The sequence below is a fragment of the Pleurodeles waltl genome, chromosome 1_1, assembly GCF_031143425.1.
Source record: "Pleurodeles waltl isolate 20211129_DDA chromosome 1_1, aPleWal1.hap1.20221129, whole genome shotgun sequence".
NCBI lineage: Eukaryota > Metazoa > Chordata > Amphibia > Caudata > Salamandridae > Pleurodeles > Pleurodeles waltl.
Genome location: NC_090436.1, coordinates 143,084,110 through 143,106,802, shown reverse-complemented (window position 1 = coordinate 143,106,802; position 22,693 = coordinate 143,084,110). Strand labels below are relative to the sequence as shown.

The following is a 22,693-nucleotide window of genomic DNA, read 5'->3' as shown; positions in this document are numbered from 1 at the left end:
TTCATTATTCTTAAATTCTTCCGCTTGCTCTGGGGGCCTTACGTTTACTCATCCAGTTAGACTCCCTGCCTAATACCTTAGCACTATAATACACAAAATAATAATGACACTGTCAGCAATATCTCCAAGATGGCCCCCACCTAACCCAATTCCCTTTGCAGATCACAAGTGGAGCAAAATAGATCGCTGGGGTACAACCACTTCCAGTTCATACGATTCTTTATGTTTATGGAGGGATATACAGCCAGCCTCCCTTGACTTCCCTGTACAAAACAGAATAAATCTTAATTGATTATGGCCCCAACAGTCACAGGGCCCAATGCACCACAAACAATATGCAGTTGAGGGACCAAGGGGGATGGCCCTACCCTGCTTCTTCCTGGCGCGGATGGGCGCAGGACAGGTCTGCCCTTGGCCTGGGCTTTGCCCGGGCACGTCCCACGCAGCAGGATGCAGAAAATGCTTTCAACGCATGAAGCAGGTCGGCCACACCCCCTCCAGGAGGCTCACAATGCAACTGTGCCCCCTGGCGCATTGCAAGCTGAGGTTGGAGCCCCAGGAGCCCTCATGGTACCTAAAGTATGTTACCCCTAATAAGGTGTTCGTGAGTTGTCCAGCGCTGCGGGATGCAGAACGTGCTTTTCCGCATGTGAAGCAGGTCGGCCATGCCCCCACAGGAGGCTCACACGACAACCGCACCTTCTGGCACTTTGCAAGCTGGGTGTTGGAGTCCGGGGGGCCCTCAAGGTGCCCAAAGTATGTTGCTCTCAATAAGGTGCTGGTACGCTGTCTTGAAGTGAGTTGAAATTGTTTAAAGAAGTGGCGTCATCATGGCTACATAGAGGCTCTTTCCCCATACACCGCCCAGTAACAATGGCAAATTATACAGAAGACATCTGCCTACATTTATACATTTCACGGGCTCCTTTCTCATTTCCACAATCCCTTCTAGAAAGTCTTCATTATTTACTTTAGAGCAGAATTACTTTAGGTCACCATTCCACTGTTTGTGCATTTCTGACATACTTCCCGCAGAATCAGATGCAGGAGTTCTGCATTCCGCTGTTGGCCCCTCCCACTCTAGACATTCTCAGGCTAAAACCTGATGACTACAGTAACTCCCCATTTCTCAGACGTCTCCAGGGTGAAGGGAAACTTTGAATAATATAGTATTCCTGCATCTCAAAATTACGAATACCTGCTGTATCTGTAATTTAAACCAGTATTACCAACATACTTGTAATGAAGCCATGTGTGTTTTATTGCTGTTTAGGCTACTTAAGTATCCTGCTAGGAGGATACCTGATTATGCAAATATGATTTATTATTGTTAAGCCAATGTTAGAAATTGGTTCTCTAGTTTGCAGTGGTATGAACCATGTCCAAGTAGGGACCACCATCCTAGTCAGGGTATGTCAAAATGCTAGAGCTAAATTAACCTGTGCTCACCCTCTGGTAGCTTGGTGCAGAGCAGGCAGACTTGACTTAGAAGGCAATTTGTAAAGTATTTGTGCAACACATACACAATAAACACCGGAGGTACACCACAAAAAGACTCCACATAAATGCAGAAAAATAGAACTCGTTTATCTTCATAAATCAAGATCAGAATGACAGAGATCCAATTAGTCAATTATTAATTATTCACTTTGCAGGATTAAGTAAAGCAAGGTTGATAAATGATGATGGAATAGAAGAGGTGGTGCCGGGGACTCCTTGGGACAAGTGCGCGTTGTCTTCACAAATTACGGTAATGTCCAGGGTGTGCTCCTCTTGGAGAGCAGCTGAATGTGAGGTTCCCAGGTGCGGAAAGAAGGCAGGGAACGCAGGGGAACTATGAGCCGGCCGCCGGTGACACCAGGGGGAAGTCACTGCCACGGGCCTCAGGAAATGAGCAAACATCCTAGTGTACGAAGCTGCTCAAACCTTTGATAAAGGCGGCCGGGCAAGTTCAGGAAAGCCACTCGAGGTTGTTGATCAAAGCGGCCGGATGAGTTTAGCAAAGCTGCTCGGGGTGATTGATGCGAGCAGGTGCCAGTATCCAGAAAAGCTGCTCGTGGTTGTTGAAGAAAATGGGCGGTAAAGTCCAGCAAGCCCGCTCAGGGTGATTGAAGAAAGCAGGCAGCGAAGTTTAGCAAAGCCGCTCAGGGTGATTGTAGAAAGCGGCAGGGCAGAGTCCAGCAAAGCAACGCAGGGTGATTGAAGAAAACAACCTGCAAAGTAAAGTGAAAGCCACTCAGGGTGATTGAAGAAAAACAAACAGCAAAGTAAAGCAGAAGCCGCTCAGGGTGTTTGAAGAAAACAAGCAGCAAAGTAAAGCAAAAGCCACTTTGAGTCACTCTGGAATTGGTGGATAAGTCCTGGGCTACCAAGAAGAGATCAGGAAACAGCAGGGCGGCACAGCAGGGCAGCAGCTCCTTGGTACAGTCAATCCTGACAGAGTGGCAATTCTGGCACACAGCAGTCTTTACTCTAGCAGCGTTTCCTTGAGTCCAGAATTTTACTGTTTGAGTTGGTCAGGGATCCAATACTTATACTAAAAAGTGCCTCTGATGTGGAGGATGACTACAAAGAACTTGTGTGAAGTGCACAGGTCCCCCTTTCAGGTCAGCCTCGGCTCCAGACTATCAGTGGGAGGTAATCAGCCCTTTTGTGTGGACTCTGGTCATTACCCTATGAGGTGTAAGTGCAAGCCCTTACCACCCTCTGCCCCAGGAAGACCCATCAGTATGCAGATAAATGCAGATGTAGTTGAGTATCCTGTGTTGTGGGTGTCAGGAGGGAATGCACAAGAGTAGCTGTCACCTAGCTCAGGTCAGACGTGTTGGAGAGAGGCTGTGGGCGCAAAGGGCAGTGAGTGCAAAGAAATGCCCATCTTCTAAAAGTGGTATTTCTAAAAGAGTAACAAGAAGCCAGACTTTACAAGAGGAATTCGTATTACCATTCTAATTATACTAAACATGATGTAGCTACTCCTCTCATAAGTATTTTAAGAAATTCCTAGTGCTGGCATATGGGAGGGACAGGCCTCACAGATATGAAAAACGACTTTTGGAGTTTTCCAATACCAGGACATGGAAAGCTTAAAAGTACATAACTTGTCTTTAGCTTGCATGTCCTAATTGCTACCTTAGGAGTGGCTTATATATAAGAAAAAGGGGAGTTTTGGTCTTCGCAAGAGGTTTTAGATGACAAGTCGGGGTGGCAGTGATACTGCACACACAAGCTCTGCAGTGGCAGGCCTGAGACATGTTTACAGAGCAATTTAAGTGGTTGGCCCAATCGGTGCTGCAGACCCACTAGTAGCATTTAATTTACAGGCCCTTGGTAAATGGTGTACCACTTTACAAGGGACATGCATGTAAAATAAATATGACTTTCTGGCTATACCAGTGTTACTATGTTTAGAGGAGAGGCGCATTCACTTTAACACTGGTTAGCAGTGGTAAAGTGCTCAGAGTCCTAAGGGCAACAAAAAGATTAGCAACAAAACGGGAGGTAAAGGCAAAACAAACGTCTGGGGTAAGACCACCCTAAGGATGCCAGGTCTAGCTGCCAATAATCTGTTTTTCTTAGGACAAGAATATTAAATTCTTGTCTATCTGACATGGCATAACCATTAAATAACGTCTTCAGCTACATTACCTGATCTCATTTAAAGGGCAAATGTTACCAGCCTGAATATAAATAGAAAATTGGTTTATGCAGGCGTTGTCGGTAGTGATCCAGGTGCTACGGTATCAGTTAAGTCTAATGTTATCTTAGGATCGCACAGTAGTCTGTGGAATATGTTGGTGTACACAGACTCAGACAGGCTGCTGTTTACACATCCACATTCTTCTCTCCAGGTGATCGGCTTCTTCACCACAAAGCTGGAGCAGGCTGGAGCCGACCTGTCAGTGGAGCGAGTCCTGGAAGTCATCAAGCAAGGAGCTGTTGCACTTCCCAAAGACAGGCTCAAGGTAAGTGCTCAACACTCTGAGGTGCAAGGGCTGCTACACTGGCAAAAACACCTTAGTTGTACAGTTTTTGTGGATGGAAATTTTGTGTAAGTATGTATATATCTAATGAAAGTACGTAAGCAATCAATGAGCACTATATACGATATGTAATGGGAATTTATAAATCCATACCCCATGCAAGGCCTAAAATGCTTTTCTGGATTTTCTGGTTGTATTTATATATATATATCGCTTCATTCTCCCGGTGAGATATAACATTCGAAGAGCATGGTTGTAAGAGCCTTGCTGTTTGTTAGGCCTAAATAAGACATTTTGGGTGACGTGCATGATGGAGCAACCTTCTGCTCAGTGGCGCTGCATCTACTCAGTGAGTCTAGAGGTTGCTGCGAAAATAGAGGCTGCCGCGCTTGCAAATGCTATTCACCTTTAGGGTGGGCAGTATCGTATATAGATCTCGTTGGTGTGCATCATTTGGGATTCCACTAGGGTCTGTTTAGTAGAATCAGAGTAGACGAGCCAAGTGCTAGCACTGTTGACCACGTCAGCAGTACAGCAGTGAGTCCACCTATGAAGGACCGGGACTAGCTCCTTGAATGCATTATTAAAACTACCAAACAAGTATTACAGGAAGTCTATCCATAAGCAATAAAGGACTCGCCTATTGAAAACGCTGCTAAAACTAAAGTGTTATAGGAATCCACCCAGGAATGATGGTCCGCTTTTCAAAGGCACTGTTGAGCCACCAAGTCAGTGCCATGCTTAGTCCACCCAAGAGCAACACAGAACCCACTCACACACATATCACACTTTAGCCATTAATAAATACTGACTGTGATGAAACTCGAGGCAGGGAAACCCGATGTGTGGGGCCAACCGTCTAGGCAGAGGTGCCCACGACCCTTGTTTCTTGGCACTGCTGCGTCATAGGACCTCATCCCATACAGGAACATGTACGAGGCTGGTGGTTGAAAGGCCATCAGAACGACTTACATGCATGTATTGAGGTCTTCAAAAAGGGCAGTGCCCATCCTGGACTCTTGACACTCTAACTCATTTTACTACTCTGCCACCATCCTTTCACTCCTGTTTCACCCTTGCACACTCCCTCTCCAGCACCCTTTCCTTTCACACCCCCACTTGCCCACACTTTCGTCTCTCTCTCCAGCACCATTTTCTTTGACTGCACCACCACCTCTCCTCCCTCTCACTCCCTCCCTCCTCTCTGTCTGAGGCACCTTTTAATCTATTTTAGTCATCAGTTGTAGTCTGTGTCCGTGTATCTGCTTCTACTTATAATGGAGCCAAGAGATTCTTTTTAGGTGGGGGAATGGCAATAACGTTGCAACATTGTTAAAAAAATATGTTAAATCTCCAAGCACGTGTAACAAGTATAGGTATATGAGTGACATCTACTAGACCCTTATCCCACCACTGAGGAGACAGCCCTGGCGAACCTACCCCACACTCCAGCTGTCATTCTCGGGCATCCTCCAAATAGCTCCTAACCCCACCTCCTGTGCAGACTCCAGCACAAACCCAACAATGTCTGACCTGTATTCCTCCTTCAGTTGGTACCAGTCCGTCCAAAAAGCTCAGGCCCATCATTGTAATCTCCTCCACCACTTTCAACCCCTGCCCATCCCGATCCTCCCCACTTGTCAAGATGGGCACCAAGCAACATTTTACCTCATGGTGATCACCATGGATAGTGGCCCATAAAAGATAGAATATGGAACTGAATTCCACAACATATGGAATATGCACAACTTCAAACACGCATTTCCATCATGAAAGCACCAAAATGACAAAACTCTGTGATGGGCCTAGAACGTATGAGAAGCCCATGCGTTATTGATGTCCTCAGATAGAACGAATTGTCCCCTTAATCGTGTAAAATGTCCAGTTGAAGAGTACCCCAGAGCCTTACAGCATATGCATAATCGGTGAACGGAATGCAACAGCTCGCCATGCGAAAGACCTCAAATTGCCAAACACAGCCTGTCAGAGTATGTACTTTCTCTCTTACACACTACACTCTGCCCACTAGTTCTTTAACTAAATTTGTTCTCTGTCTTATACACACACATTCTGTCTCCAACTTCACTTTTTCTTTCCTTGGTTTATCTCCACCCCTCTTTTATAATACTTTCAGTGGTGGTTGTGACAGGTTCGGTTACTGGCTGAAAAAAAGTGTAATTTAGGGTTTTCATTGGTTCAACGTTTTAATTCATAGGAGTGACGAAAATTCCTGTAAATTACAATAAATATTTATTCTTACAACCACAGCTGTTGAGTAATATTGATGGCCCCACTTCCGCTAGCCAGCCTGGCACTTCTGCAGATCACGCATATCATTATGTGGTCTGGGGAGGAGTGAAAGATCCAGGTGGATGGGAAGTGGGTGAGTTGTTGGTCGATGGAGATGAGAAGTGCAGGGTCCAAAGGGGGTGGGAGCAGCTCAGAATGGATTGAGGTTGCAGCTCTAGGTCTCAGATGGGTGGATTATGATCCATATCGGGTGTAATTAGATTTATGGCCTGGGAGTGGTTAGTAGGGACAGTCCCGAGTGTGTTAGCACAGCAAGTTCTGAGAGAGAGCAGTGCAGCGTCTAACATAAGCAACCCATGAGGGGAGGGTGGAAACAGCTCAGACTTTGGGGTAGTTGCAAACCTGACAAAAAAATCTCAGCAGTAGAAGTACACTCACAAGCACGCTTTTCGTTCATACCTAAATCACAGTATCAAACAAATAACACTTTGCCATATATTAACAGAAGTAGAGCCTGAGCAGCAAGCGTATGAAAAATTAGAGAGGCTGTTCTATATGTTCCACAATGATAATTTAATTCTGTATATTAGTTTTTCCCCAAGCAAATTCTCATTTGTGGAGTATTGAAGAAGGTGCAGAAGGTGGTAGTTTTTGTTACGAAGTACATTATTGTCTGTAAAACATCCAGTACTAAGACTGAGATGCATGGAGTCAACAACAACTTGTAGTAATCTTCTTCTTCAAAGTATTTGTAGAAGGTCCGGTATATATATATATTCATTTAAAAAAAAAAAAAGGTTACAGGGATGTTATAGTTAGGCTCACATTTTAAATGTTCAAAACCATAGAAATTCACCTGTTATAGTTCGATTTATCTCAATTAACTATAACTCATGCCCTAAGGTAACTCTAACTCGCCCCCCTGCCGTGCACAGTTTTTATGTCAAAAAGTGTACTGCAAATATTACATTGATATTATCAATGATGTTATCAAAGATGTCATAAATCCTTTAATTTGTGGGGTAATTAGCAGTGCATGGCAAGGGCAGGGCTCTTTGCCGGTGCGCAGTGGGAGTTGGCCATGGCCTGTCTCTCTAGTTGTAAGAATAGGTGCGAGAGGGTGTATCAGGGAGTGAGAGTGTCTGTCTGGGTGTGAGAGTGGATGTGTCAGTGTCTGTTTGGGTCTGTGAGTGGGTGTGTGAGGGTTTCAGTGGGTCTGTGAGTGAGTGTGTGAGGATTTCAGTGGGTCTGCGAGTGGGTGTGTGAGAGGCTGAGTGGGTCTGCGAGTGTGTGCCTGAGTGTCAGAGTAGGTCTTTGAGTGAGTGCGTAAGGATCTGAGTGGGTCTGTGAGTGGGTGCGTAAGGGACTGAGTGCATGTGTGAGAAAGATTGAAAAAGAAGAATTTAGAGAGAGACAAAGAGTGAGAGGGAGAGAGAAAGAGAGAGTTTTTTTTAGGCTTTGATGAATGACATACTTAAAACAAGATATTTCAGGACAAATGGAAAAGAATAATGTATTTGTCAATTAAAAAGAGTGAGATCACCTTTCTGTATGAACCATAAACATTTGAAGTTTAAAATCAATTAAGGAAGGAAAATGACCATAGACACACTTGGAGTAGAACCCTCAACTTTCAGTGCGAGGTTCTGTGACCTTAATTTTTAGGCCATAGGTGAATCCTTACTGTGATGTGCTCTCTCTTCCTCCCTCCCTCTCTCTCTCTCTTCCATCCTTTTATGGGATAGAAGAGAGAGAGAGAGAGTGACAGGACTGGGGGGGTGCTTCAAGGCCCTCGCAGTCCTAGCCGGCTCCCCACATATTTCGGGAGCCGGCAGTGCTTCTACTAGCAGGGAGTTGCTTTAAAAAGCAGCCCTGGCTTGTGGGAGCAAAATTTTCATCTTTTTCCCTGCAGGCATATTTGCATGCAGGGAAACGGATGAAAACTCTGCTTTCTGCCAGCGGCAGCTGTTTGACAGTTGCCGCTGTTAGGAAGCGGGCTTCGTGTGCCGGCCGTGGGGAGCTGGTGATCCCTGGGATTCGGGGGTCTGCAACAGACCCCCTTTACTCTTTTATTGTAGCTCCTTTTCTTTCTTTTTTTCTTTTCTTTTTTAAAAAGTTTCAGCGGATCCGTGCCAATTTGTTTTTTTTTAAATACCTTTTAAGCCCTGGGGAAATGGGGGGTCCTCTAGGACCCCAACACCAGAGCTAAGGGGAGTCTGGGTGACTCTACCCTTGCTCCTTTTCTTATTTTTTCACTTTTTCCTGGAGTCCAGACATAGCTGCCAACACTTCCTTGCTGAAGTATTGGCAGCCAATCAGATCTCAGCATAAGATCAGAAGGGTTCATGAAGCCTTCATGTGCCTATATATACAAATGTAGTCCTTCTTTAATTAGTAAATAACTACTTAACAAATTTACTCCAAGTAACAAAAAGGTCACTTTCTGGACCAGGACCTAGCTTTCAGACAAATTTGGTGTAATTCCGTCCAGGGGTTTGGGTGCTATCGCTGTTCAAAATCCCTATGGAAAAATAAATGGGGAAAAAGCATTGTTGGAACCCATCCTTTTTCACAGCCTCCGCTTGACGGATCACCCCAAAGGTTTCCAGACAGCAGCTACTGTGAACGTCGTATTTGTTTGGAAAGTTTTGTGAAGATTCGTCAATTAGTGCCAAAGATATAGGCAAGTAAAAAAACTAAACACTTTTTCTATAGAAACTACTATAACTACCAAGTGGCGACGTGTGTGTGTGTGTATATATATATATATATATATATATATATATATATATACATATATATATATACACGTATAATACCTACTGGCTGTCGCCAGTAGATTGTTCTAGTTAGGACCTAGTTTCCATTGGAAGAGCATTTTACGTTTTGCCAATAACTTTGGCCCCACTTGATAAATCTTCACGAAAGTTTCACAACTTGTACTTTGGTCACTTTAGCTGCTGTCTGGAAAGTTTTGGGGTGATTCGTCAAGCGGGGGCTGAGAAAAAGGGGCGGTCCCACAACACATTTTCCCCTTTCATTTTTCTGTAAGGTCTATAGCCCTAACTGTGGAACGGAATTACACCAAATATGGCAGGTAGATCTTGTTGCACAGATTGTGCTTTTTGTAAGTTGGTGTAAATCTGTTGAGTAGTTTTAGAGATATTAAAGGTAAAAAAATATAGATATCTAGGGGCGCAGATCCAACTGTTCCTGTGCTGATATCGGATTGGCTGCAAACACTTCACCAAGGTGTGTTGGCAGCCATCTGGGGACTTTGCTTCAGCTGAGTCCCAGAAAAAAAGTGAAAAAAAAGAAAAGGGGCCAGGGTAGGATCACTCTGAGCTGCTAGCCTTGGTCTAGGGTTCCCTTACGGACCCTGCCAGAGCTAAAAAGCATTTCTCTTTTTTAAATGATCTGCGGACTTTCCCGCCATTAAAAAACAAAAACAAAAGGCTGGTTTCCCACCTCACCGGGGCGATGACAGAGAAATATGTCGGGGGCCACGTGGCTACCCCTCCCCGCGCTCCGAGGACCACCCCCCCACCCCAGGGGCAAACATTAATTTTAAAAGGGGAAGGCCCTTACTGCCTCCTCCACAGCCCTGTGGACCACCACCTCCCCGGGAATAAATGTGAAATTAAGCGGGAGGTCCGTGCCTCCAACCCCCCGTCCCCCCCTGCTAACCCTCCCCCTGCAGCCCCAGGGACTGCCACCTCCCCAGGGCTGAAATTAAATAATGAAGAGGGTCTGTCACAGACCCCCCGCCCCAGGGACCACTACCTCACCAAGGCAATTTAAACATTGCAGCGGGGCCAAGGGCCTCCATTCATTGAGCCTATAATGGCCCTGGGGACATCAATTCACTTACGTGCAATGAGACAATCTCGTTCTTGCTTTGTCCTTGCAGTGGATCTTTCATCACAATCATTTAGCACTTTGGATGCTACTTGATGTGCTATAATGGTTCCTCTTACTCCAACTCTCCTTTCAACACTCATCTAGGGTTATCACCTGGCCATTCTTTTTACCTGCATGACCAGTACTTTAATGTCCCGACTGCGTCAAAATGTTGGAGAATCACCTAAAGTCTGTTTTTTGTTACATAATTACATAATTAAAATAGCAAATAGAAGCAAAAATCACTTTAAAATGTGCTCTAGAGCTGCCTTGATGATCCATGTCTGATAGTTAAAGTAAGCAAACACAGCAAAGCCCTCTTTGTTCTGCCCACATGAGTCGCCCTTTGACCATGTCTTAGGCCTGCTATTGCAGCCTGTGTGTGCAGTTATAAACTGCAATTTCAATCAGCAACATAAACCTAGTGACAGGCCCAAATCGTTCTTAATACGTACATGCAGGGCACAAGTTGAGGGTACAGGCAGATGGACGGTGTCTGTCCACTATTTTCACTGTGTGGACGCCCTGCCAAGAAGTTTGGCCTCACTGTAAAATGCTGAAGTTGTAAAATGCTGAAGTTGTCCCGGTGTAATTTTCAGACACCGGACACATTCAGCAGCGTCTGCACGTTGTCTGCTTTCGATTCGAGGCAACAACGTGCAGGCAGAGAGGGGCTCTTTCCAATTTCAGACTCCAGCTGGGCTCAGAACAAAGAAAAATTTAAGGCGCAATCAGACTACCTTTTATTGGAGTATCCTTGGCTGGAAGCTATCTGGAGCCTCAGACCTAGATGCAAATGCAGTGGAAACAAAGGCACACAGCTTGTTAACACTTTACACTTACTTGAGAGGCACACTTTTGTCTTTATTCAGCCCCTGTATAAGAGAAATATGCATGCACTGTAAGAATGTCAGTTTGTCGGTCTGTCCCCGTATTTAAACAAAATAACAATTTAAATACCACTATTTTTTTTATTTTTGGTATAGTGTTATTCATAAAAATGCAGAGCACTTAACATCACAAATCCTCATTACATTGACAATAAATCATGCAAGTTTGTACATCAATGTTCAGGATATGTTATATAAAAGAGTGATGGTTACAAGGTGTAATCCCTAGCTACCCATTCAAAAGATGACCATCTATGATGAATGGTCAGCTCCATCACCGAACGGATGCACAAAATGCAAAAATAAAGTTAAAAAAGGCAGTTTTTATCTTTACCCCCATAATCTGAAATAGCATCCCCATTAAAATCAGAACTGCAATCACTCCTGCTATTCAGAAATTAGATGCAGACTCACCTCTTGATAGAAAAATGCCGTGTACACAGTAGGCACCTACCTTATCCTGAATACTCTCTCATTGTAAAAGATCATTGAGCGTTCTGACTTATACCCCCTTTTAATGCTCCGCTGTTGTCTAGCTACATTTTTGCTCTACAAAGAGCATTACATACACATACAAATTTACGAGACAAACATAATCCTTCAGCATTTCAGTCAAGCTGCTTTTGCATGATTTGTTTGATAGGTGTACTGTAAAGACCTTATTTAACAGGAGTGTCAATATGTGTGTTTTCTCAAGAATTTCAACAATATCATAATGACAAGCCCCAAGTAGGTCTTTTTGTGCCTGATGGTCAAATTCCTTGGTGAACTTCTGTCTTTCTTCATCAAATTTTCTCTTAAAATACTCATATTTTTACTGAAAACAGATCACTATGGGGGTGCATGTAAATCCCTAAAATATTCTAGCATGATTATACCATAAGTATATTTCTCCATGCTCTAACATAAAAATACAGCTCTTACACTGATTCTGACATGATAGATTCCTTGGTGGGGACTGCTGAGGAAGGAGAATTTCATATGATCTGGAGGCCAGAGGTAGGTGGAATACCACATCTGGCTCCTCCAACCAAAGCCAACACCTAAAAGCAGAATTTTAAGAACAGGGGCAGTTAGGCATCTTGAGATACCTCAACCCAGACAGGAAGTACTACTTGTTCTTCTCCCATCTGCAAGAATCATATATGAGAATTGACATGCTTTTAATTTCCAAAGACCTGTTAGGTAGAGTGCTAGCCACAGGAATTAAAGGTGGCACTATCTCAGGACATGGGCTGCATCCCCTATAAAGAAGAGACAAACTTGGAAGTATCATCTGCACCTTACCAGGCACCCATTTATTAAAGAATAACTCAGCTGAACTATAAAGGAATACTTCAAAAGTAATGATCCAGCACCTTTGTCTTTCACAAGAACAACAGGAATACTTTTAAAGCAGCCTTCAGAGGGAAGGGCATCTCCTTGATGACTAGACTACACATGGAAGCATACCTTTGTGAGAATAAGCTTGTACAAAAAGTGGAGAAAGTGGAACAAGAACACATGCAAACGGAAAAAAGTTAGCGAATGGGAAATTACATACCTACAGTGGCAGCTGAGGATTAGAAGGACTAACAAACAGAAAGGAAATAATCTAGACTAAAGCATACGTTCTATGAAAATATCAATAAATCTTACACACTCTTCGCTAATAAATTGAGAAGAAAAATATATAGCAAAACTAAAGTCCACAGTTGGGGGTGAGATAAACAGCCTGGAAAAGAAGAATATCTGATAGAGACTTTTAGTTGCAGATTCATTACCTTAGAATTTCCCCAGGTGTCAGACCGTATCCAGAGATTTTTCTTCGAGCAGTACCCTTGTGCGCTGTCAGGTGGCGTCGGTCGACTCCACTTGCATTGTTGGCATTGTGATAGCTGTGAGGATGTTGCAGTAGCATATAAGCGCCACCGCGGTGTGCTGACATCAGTTCTTTTCTTTTTGCTCCAGGCTACTCACAGATCAGTCGAGAGCTACCCTCAGTCGTCTTTTGACTGACTTCAACCATTTTGATGAGGTTTTTTTTTTCTTCACTTTTTTCGTGCGTCAAGGATGTCACGGAAGGCTGGTTTCAAGCCATGTGACTCCTTGCACTGCATGATGTCTGTACGTATCCGCACCTCATGTTTCTGGTATCTGGAGCACAACCACGACCCGAAGTTGTGCTCTTGAGTGCCAGGCCATGAACCATAGGGCTTTGAAGGAGTGATCCCTAAAGCTCATGGCGGCCCGGCGCTCATTCGGACGATGCGACGCAGGAAGAGCATCAACACTCTAGGCCTCTGTCTTAGGATCCTGTTTCTGGATCGGCTCCATGACTCCCTGAGTTTCCAAGAGCTGGAGCCACGCCTGCCCAACTCAAGGAATTCTTTGAGGTCATGCGCCTCATTTTTGGGCAGACTGACCCCTCTGCAATGCCTTTGGGCTCAATGGGGTTGGAGAGGGCCCCCTCGGGTTCCACACCAGAGGCTTCGGCCCCGGCTCCATAGGGCCCCTCGGGATCCATTGTCGGATCTGTGCCGGCTCCAGTCCTGCCAATGGGACCTTCCCCGGCATCGGCAAAGACGTTGACACTTCTGACGTCAGTCGGGCACATGATCAACGTCGAGCTCATACTTATACCTGACTCCGATGCGGAGCCGGACCGACGTTGCTCAAAGCTGCTACCGTCTTCGACGGGGCCTACGTTCCCCAAGTTGGATCCTGACCCTTATTTTTATGGGTACGGGGAAAGTGTGGTGGGGTCCCTGGACCCTTTAGTATTCCAGCTGGAAGACCATGAATTGGACTGGGCACAGGAATTGGGCAAAGCTAGTTGTCTAGATACATCTCCTGATGCTGGCATGCTTTCTCCCCCTACCGTTGCTATGGAGGAGAGAGCATCATATTCTATGGTGGTGAGAAGGGCGGCTGAGGTCCTCAGCCTTTAGCTACCTTCTGTGGCAGTCAGGACTAAACTCCTGACTGAGGTGCTTCAGCCTGGGGCTTCCTCCTCGGAACCCCTTTTACCTTTTAATGAAGCCCTCACTGATGTCCTTTTGGGTGCCTGGTCCCGACTCAGCACAGGGGCTCCTGTGAACAGGACAATTGCCCGGCTCCATCGGCCTGCGCCAAACAACTCGAAATTCCTGATTCAACACCCTATGCCTGAGAGTCTTGTCATCTGGGCTTCTTCCTCATCTGGCGCATTCCCATCCACACCCCCGAATAAGGAATCAAAGAGACTGGTTTAACTTGGGAAGAAACTTCCCAAGTCTGCCTCCAGTCTGGCGTTGCGGTCTGTGAACACTGCATGCCTTTTGGGCTGCTATGCCCATTCTCCATGGGCTACGGTCGCGCAGGTGCTGCTGCAAGTCCCGAAGTAGGCCTGGACCATTCTCTCCCAAGCTGTTGCTGGCAGGAGGGATGCAGCCACGTTCACTGTACGTTGTGGTCTGGACACGACCGACTCACTGGGCAGATCGGTTGCATCAACAGTGGCCTTATGGTGCCATGCCTGGTTGAGGACGTCTGGGTTTCGGGGGATGTCCAACAATCTCTCATGGACATGCCCTTTGATGGCACCCTTCTCTTTGGAGACAAAGCAGACTAAGCGCTCAAGCGCTTTAAGGAGCCTTGGGCTAAGGCTCGGTCCCTTGGCTTTGCAGCCGCTCCTCTCCCACCACAGTCCACTTTTTGCCCCTTTCGTGGATACAGTAGGGGCATTCAACTGCGTCCGTTCCTCTCCAGCCACAGAGCCACGCATGCTGCACAGCCTCTGCGTGGCCGCGGATGCGGGATCCCATGTGCTCGTGGATCAGGGAGCCAGCTGTCACCCAGTCCACCTCTGCCTCCAAACCTTCCTATTCCATTGCTCCATCCTGGACCAGTTGGTGCAGGATCCGCCATCATCTGCCCCACTGGGAATCCATCACAGTGAACAGGTGAGTTTTGCAAATAGTCAGAAGGGGCTACTCCCTCCCCTTCGAGACTATCCGTCCAGCCATGCCACCATCCTACGATCGGATGATGGAGGGTCACCTCCGCGCTTCTCTGCAAGAAAGTTACGGCTCTGGTTGCCAAGGGAACTATAGAGAGGTTCCTTTTACTAGAAGTAGGTTATGGTTCTTATTCCCGCTACTTTCTGGTACCCAGAAAAGACAAGGACCTCCATCCTATCATAGATCGCTGGTCCCTCAAATTCTTCCTCAGTAAGGAGAAGTTCAAAATGCTTACTCTGGCTCAGGTCCTATCTGCCCTGGACCCTGGAGACTGGATTGTAGTGTTGGACTTGCAGGATGCCTACTTTCACATGCCCATCCTGCCTGCCCACAGACGTTACTTGCAGTTCGTGGTAGGTCACAAGCATTTTCAGTTTACAATCCTCCCCCTCGGCCTTACCAGTGCCCCTTGGGTGTTCACAAAAGTGATCGAGGTGGTCGCAGCTCATCTGCGCCGGCTAGGGGTTTCAGTCTTCCCTACCTCGATGACTGGCTGATGATGGCGGGCTCGCCCCAGGCTGTCGTCTCTGACCTCCAGACTATGGCGATCCTCCTGCATTTTCTGGGGTTCACTATAAACATGCCGAAGCCACACCTTACTCCCTCTCAGATGCTCCCTTTCATCTGAGCTGTTCTGGATACAGTGCAGTTTCGGGCCTATTCTCCCGTAAAGTGAGTCCAGGATATTCAGACTATTATTATACTGATGTTTCATCCTCTACCCTGGGTTTCGGTGAGAATGTCTTTGAGACTTCTGGGTCTCATGGCTTCCTGCATCCTGCAGGTGACACATGCCAGATGGTAAATATGCAAGCTCTGCAGTGGGTCCTGAAGTTTCATGGGCGCAGCATCAGGGTAATCTCTTCCATATTATCTTGGAGGGAACTGCACAAGAGCTGCAGTGGTGGCTTTCTAATTGCGATTGGATCAGAGGCAGATCCCTCTCCCATCCCCAGCAAGATCTCACAGTAGGGACGGATGTGTCACTTCTGGGCTGGGGCAGCCACATGGGGGAGTTGGAAATCAGAGGCATCTGGTATCCGGAGGAGCCCGGGGTCTATATCAGTCTGTTGGAGCTCAGGGCAATCAGGCTTGCATTGAAAGCATTCCTTCCTTCTCTACAAGGGAAAGTGATGCAGATGTTCACAGACAACACCACCACCATGAGGTACTGCAATAAACAGGGTGGAGTGGGGTCGTGGACCCTTTGTCAAGAGGCTGTGCGCCTCTGGACATGGCTGGAACGTCCGGGCATATGCCTGGTGGTTCAACATCTGGTGGACTCTCTGAATGCCATAGCAGGGGAACTCAACTGTCCATGTATAGTTGGTCACAAATGGCATCTCCATCCGGAGGTGGCACAAGGCCTCTTTCAGCAGTGGGGAGATCCTTGGTTACATCTGTTCGCCTCTGCAGAGAACACGCAATGTCAGCTGCTTTGCGTGTTGGAGTTTCAAGGCGCACTCGCTTGGCAACGCTTTTTGTCACCAGTAAAACTCGGGCCTCCTTCATGCCTTCCCAATACCACTTCTGCCCAGAGTTCTGAAGAAGATCAAGAAGGACCGGTCCCAAGTCATTCTTGTGGCTCTGGACTGGGCACAAACAGTATGGTATTTCGAGCTTCTTAGCATGGCTATCGATCCTCTGATCAGACTGCCCCTTCAGGAAGATCTTCTGTCGCAGCAGCAGGAGACGGTTCTCCACCTGAACCTGTCCAGTCTCTTCCTCCTTGCGTGGAGACTGAGCATTGGCAGTTGACACAACCTTCTGCCCGAAGTCTACATTATCTTGGAAGCCAGGCGTCCCTCCACCAAAACGGTATATGCCTGACATTGTAACAAATTTGTGGCATGGTGTACCAACAAATCTGTTGTTCTCCTTTCTGCAGCTCTGTCTGAGATTCTCCTGTTGATCCTCTCTCTTACCCAACAAGGCTCTGCTTTGGGTACCCTTAAAGGCTACCTGTCTGCCATCTCTGCCTTCCTCAGACTGTCAGATCATCCATCCTTGTTCAAATCTCCCATCGTTGGAAGGTTTCTTAAGGGACTCTCTCACATGTTCCCACCTACCCCGGTCATAATGTTGCAGTGGGATTTGAACCAAGTGCTTACATACCTTATATGTGCTCCCTTTGAGCCACTTCATAATTGTTCCCTGCAGTTTCTCAGTCTGAAAACTGCTTCTCTTATTGCCATCACGTCCGCTCGCAGTCAGCAAGCTCCAAGCTCTTCCTTCGAAGCCACCATTTCTGTCTGTCCATCCTGACAAGGCGGTGCTTCGTTCCAGGGCCTCTTTCCTTCCTAAAGTGGTCACGCCCTTTCATGTAGGCCAGTCCTTCACTTTGCCTACTTTTTAGGCACCCCCCCACATCCTTCTCATGAAGAGGAGAGACTCCACCATCTGAATCCAAAAAGAACTCTGGCGTTCTACTTCAGTCGTGCAAAAGATTTCCCGGTTGACGATCAACTCTTTGTAAGCAATGTGGATGCAAAGAAAGGACGGGCAGTGCAGAAACGGCCCATCTCTCGATGGGTTATCCTCTGCATCAAGATGTGCTGCGCTTTGGCAAAGAAGCAGCCCCCTGTGGGTTTGCTTGCTCATTCAACCAAAGCAACTGCTGCAACCACAGTGTCAGCATGCGGAGTACCAGTCCTGGACATCTGCCAGACAGCAACGTGGGCATCTCTCCACACGTTCAAAAAGCATTACTGCCTGGACAGTCAGGTCTGCAGAGACGGCTACTTTGGCCTTTCGGTACTGCAGTACTTTTTAGTATGATCTTATTTCGCAGCCCACTGCTGAGGATGGTACTGCTTGGGTTATCTATTCTAAGGTAAGGAATCTGCAACTAGAAGTCTTTATCAAATGAACAAGTTACTTACCTTTGGTAACAAATTATCTGGCAGAGGCATATTCTAGTTGCTGATTCCTTACCGACCCACCCATCATCCTCACTTGCGTACTGATTTCTAGGGATAGGAACTCCCTTTTCAGGGCCATAGTTCTGGTGCACCGATATCAGTGTTCTTCATGACTCCGCGCTAGTGGCATGGAAAGTCGTGAAAAGAAACTGACGTCAGTGCGTCGGGGTGGCAACGTCATCACGGTGATCACAATGCCAGTGACGCACCTGGAGTCGACTGACGACGTGCAAGGGTACTGCTCAAAGAAAAATCTCCGTATCCAGTCTGACTCCTGGGGAAATTCTAAGGTAAGGAATCTGCAGCTAGAATTTGTCTCTACCAGATAATTCATTATCGAAGGTAAGTAACATGTTCGATCAGTTTCTTGCTTTTTATAGATCCCTATATTCATTGGAGATTTTTATAAGCCCTCTGCATATTGGGACAAGAGAGGAAAGAAGATATCCTATGGTATTTGAGTAAATTCCACTTGCCAGTTTTCCCTCTAGAATGGGGAGTAAAACAGATAACCCCATCTCAGTGTATGAAATCCTGCAATTCTTCAGTTTGATTCATCCAAAAAAAGCCTCAGGCTTGGACAAGCTCATGACAGATTTTGCACCCCTTCTCATACCTGGCCTTGCTGAAATATTCAACTCCTTTAAAGAGGGAACATACATTGCATCTACCCTGAGGGCGGCAGAAGTTGCTCTAATTCCCAAACCAGCAGGCCACCGTAAATCATATAGGCCGATTGCTGTTCTCCATACTGACATCAAAATTTTTGCTGAAAGTTTGACTGAACAACTAAATAAGGGTCTTCCGGTGTAGTAGAGCCAGACCATCTGGACTTTGTAATAGGACAATATGAGGCTGACCGTGTCAAAAAGGTGGCTTATGTGGTGGAAAAATGCAAACAGAGGCTGGTCCCAGCTTTCCTGCTATTTCTAGATGCTAAGAAAGCATTTGTTGGTGTGAGCTGAGACTTCCACAAAGTAGTATTGGACAGAATGGGTTTGGTTCCAGTCATGAAAAAATGAATATAAACAAACTGTGCACGTTCAGAGGCTAGATTTAACATGAATGGCATGAGTTCTGATAGATTTTAAGTGTAGAGGGGTACCCTTAGCACCTCTTACAACAGTCCATCCAACAGTTAAAGAGGTATGATTTGAAGCAGATATGGGCAGAGAACCAGACTTTTTGTTGATGACGCGCTCCTCTGAATAACAGAGCTTGAGGCCTTTCTACCTCGGATGATGCTGTGTTTGGGAAATTTTGAGAGACCCTTGGGCTCCAAAATTAATAAAGAAAATCGCCATCATCTCAAAGAGAGACACTCGAGGACCCTCTGCCCGATGAAATGGGAGAAATCCTCAATTAAATACCTGTGGGTGCATATCACAAAATCAGTAGAGACATGGGCTATAGTGAAGTGGCCCCTGTGTAAAGCCTAGATAACATCTGACCTGCACGGGTGGATAGGCCAATATGTCTTGTGGCCGGGGAGAATCAATGTGGTGTAAATAAATAACCTCCCTTACTTATTTCAATGATTGCTTATGCTTATTCCACTAGTGGAGCTGAAGACTACAAAATCAGATGATTTGATTTATATGGAAAAGGGAAGACAATATTAAACAAGTAGTTATTGGTGGCACCACTAAGCAAAGGATTACTGACTTGCTCAAATTCCATTCAGCATTACAGTGCCTCACAGCTAAGATACTGATCTAATTGACTTTAAGGGAATCAGAGACACAATGGCTCTTTATAGACAGATTAGTGACAGGCCATTCCTTTTGGAAAATCCTGTGATTAGCACCCGAAGGATGGTCAAATCCTGTTACATCTAAGAGGTTACGAAGACATCTTCACTGGTTTCTGACCAACAGGCAATTCAACATGGTACCACTACATCTTTGGCACCCTATACTCATTTCCACTCTAATTCCGTTTTCTCACTGGGGATGGAATCAGCGAGATCAGAAGTTGCAGAGAGGTGTCTGCCATATGGTAAGGTGCATGTTTGAAAAGGGACAAATCAAGTCCTTCATGAACTGCAAAAAAGGTTTCTACTTGGCAGAGACAGACATAATGCAGTATAACCAGATCAGATGTTATGCAGCCACATATTAAAAAAGCAGTCTCTGGACTATTAGCACCGTTTTAGAAGCTCCTCGGCACATGTGATACCTCCAGAGGCTTGATCAGTCTTCTGTGCCAAGTTCTGGTTGATGACCTCCAACTCACAAGATAGTCTTAACTACTGCAATTGGAGACAAGGGTGGGAAGGGAACTTAATGATATTTAATTGATCCATAATCGGCTCAGCTTACAAAAAGTATTCACAAGCGTTCAATAGAGTGAGGCATAATACATGAGATAATCCTTGCCCCCCCCCAGAGGACTGGAAAACATTTATCCACAGACTTCAGACATATGCTGGTGGTGTGATATCGAGAAGGGCACTTACTTACATAATTTTCCACCCACATCGATGATATTAGAGGGAAGACCACAACTAGAAATGCATCCGCAGTGTTGCTAAACATGAAGGGGAGGCAGGTGTGGGGTAAGGTATTCCTGCATGCTCTTTCTCATTTATTTACATGGAGTTGCCAAGTGCCTAATCACACACTACTGGAAGAGAGTAGAAGCCAACTCAAAGTGTGTGGGTGCAGAGCCTAAGGCACGCAACTACTTTAGAAAAAAAAAACATATAGGGGGTTATTCCAACTTTGGAGGAAGTGGTAATCCGTCCTAAAAGTGACGGTAAAGTGACGGATATACCAGCAGCCGTATTAAGAGTCCATTATATCCTATGGAACTCGTAATACGGCTGGTGGTAAATCCGTCACATTTGGGACGGATTACCACCTCCTCCAAAGTTGGAATAACCCCCATAGTCTTTTGATGTCTGATAGGACTTTAACTTTTTGTTGTAAAGTACGCTTTTTGGATGGTCAACCTCCACTTTTTTTGCTGTCCTATGCTGTCGTTTTTTATCTGAAAGTGCACTGAGGCCTGCCAATCAGGCCCCAGTATAAGTGCTCATTCACTTAAATTGTACTGTGGTTGGTAAACACAATTGGCAAGGACTTTACCACCCCTGTAAGGCCCTAGTAAATGGTACCAGTGGTACCCAGGGCAGGGATGGTAAAGCGGTCACCAGGGCTGCAGCACTGATTGTGCCATCCTGCTTAACCTGAATAAAAGCAAAGCCTGCAGCGCTGCCATGACAGCCTGCATGAGCAGCTTGCCTGCTCAAATATGACTCTGTCCACACCAGGTGCAAGAAGAGTCCCTTCCCTGCCCATAGCACAGGTCAGTCACCTCTAAGAGAAGCCTCCTATAGCCCAGGAAGCAGGGTGCATTGTGTTATGAGTGGTGATAAGTATGTGGAAGCATATAAGGCCCTGTGATAGCATTTAAAACGTAATGCTACCACAAGTGACCAGTGGTCTATAAGATAACGTGGGCTGGCACCTGGACAAACCCCAGATGTCCAGCCTCATAGTCGCCTGACCGAATTTCCCCACATTTGGTCAAACAGCGTTCTTTTTAACCCTGAACACGATTCTCATGCTCAGATTTACCTAGCATGTACCCAGGTGGCATCCTCAGAGAATGCCCACCGAGTTGCCAGCTTTCACCTGCCTTGGAGGGCTTCCTTGCATGTTTGTCCTGCTGCTGGTTGTGCTAGCACCTCCCCAGGACGGAGACAAAGGACCTGGGCTGGAAGGAGGTCACACCTCCTCCCTCCCAAGATGGCTAGTGTTTACAGTAATCAAGGCAGTGAGCCTCAAAAGCTTTTCACCAACTTTGATATGTAATCTCTTGTCCCCCACTCAAGTACAAAGCCCTTCCTGTGCTGTCCAAGTCGACAGGCGTGATAATTAGATAAACAAACAACAGCAAAAGAGGGGCTATACGGGAGATTCGGAGAACAAGACTCCTGGTCCCGTGTGTAGGTCTCCCAATACTTGATAAATCAAAATGCTGTACACACGGTTCCAAAAAAGTAAAAGCGGGTTCTTTAGAACAAAGGTTTCCAAAAGAAGCAGTATGCTTGAAGCACGAGCCCTCACTCACCTTCCGGTGACATGCTTCATCATAGGGCCATGCTCCTCGTCAGGCCGGCGCTGCAATGCCTGACGGGCCCCACTAGGGGGCACTTTGCCGGAGATCTTTTGAAAGTGATGTGCAACCGCTCAAAAAAGTGAAAAAAGGATTGGTATAAGAATAATTCAAAATGACTAGAGGTAAAATTTCACTATTTCTTCTGATATTAATACCCCTGACATGATTAAAAACAATATATAGGGATATGGTAGGGTAATGTCTACACTCCCCAAGCAAAAATATGTACAGCTTACTAAGTCTTGTAATGAGAAATAGTACAGAAGGAGAGAACACAGGATCCCTGTGTTACTCAAGCCAATGGGTCAACATGTTTCTCGCTATTTTTAGTCAGAAATGATCTTACGCGATTCGTCAGGACCTTCGTACATACCTAATCTTATGAAAAAAGTTACTATGAAAAGATTTTGTTGAATCCCCTACTAGGGAAGTCAGAAAACCTCCAAATTTTAATGGTAGGGACCCATCGGGGACATGTCAGGCTTGGAACATCCACTTTGGTTTGGAGTGGTACCGAGAGTGTTGGTCCACCTACGAGCGCTGTAAATCCCCGGAACTCAGAGTTCCCCGATGGGGCCCTACCATTACAATTTGAGCGACTTTATTGGACGTTTGAAGTTATTCCAAGATTTGTCGATGACCCTCCA

At 45.9% G+C, this 22,693-nt stretch overlaps 1 protein-coding gene across 2 annotated transcripts in view; it reads left to right on the top strand.

Annotated features, from left to right (window-relative positions):
• DYM (dymeclin) overlaps nucleotides 1-22,693 on the top strand; it is a 917,326-nt gene that overhangs the window by 736,226 nt on the left and 158,407 nt on the right. For both annotated transcript variants that reach the window (XM_069219181.1, XM_069219183.1), the window contains one exon: nucleotides 3,849-3,962. In XM_069219181.1, the coding sequence (XP_069075282.1) occupies nucleotides 3,849-3,962 (114 nt within the window). The remainder of the gene's footprint in view (nucleotides 1-3,848; nucleotides 3,963-22,693) is intronic.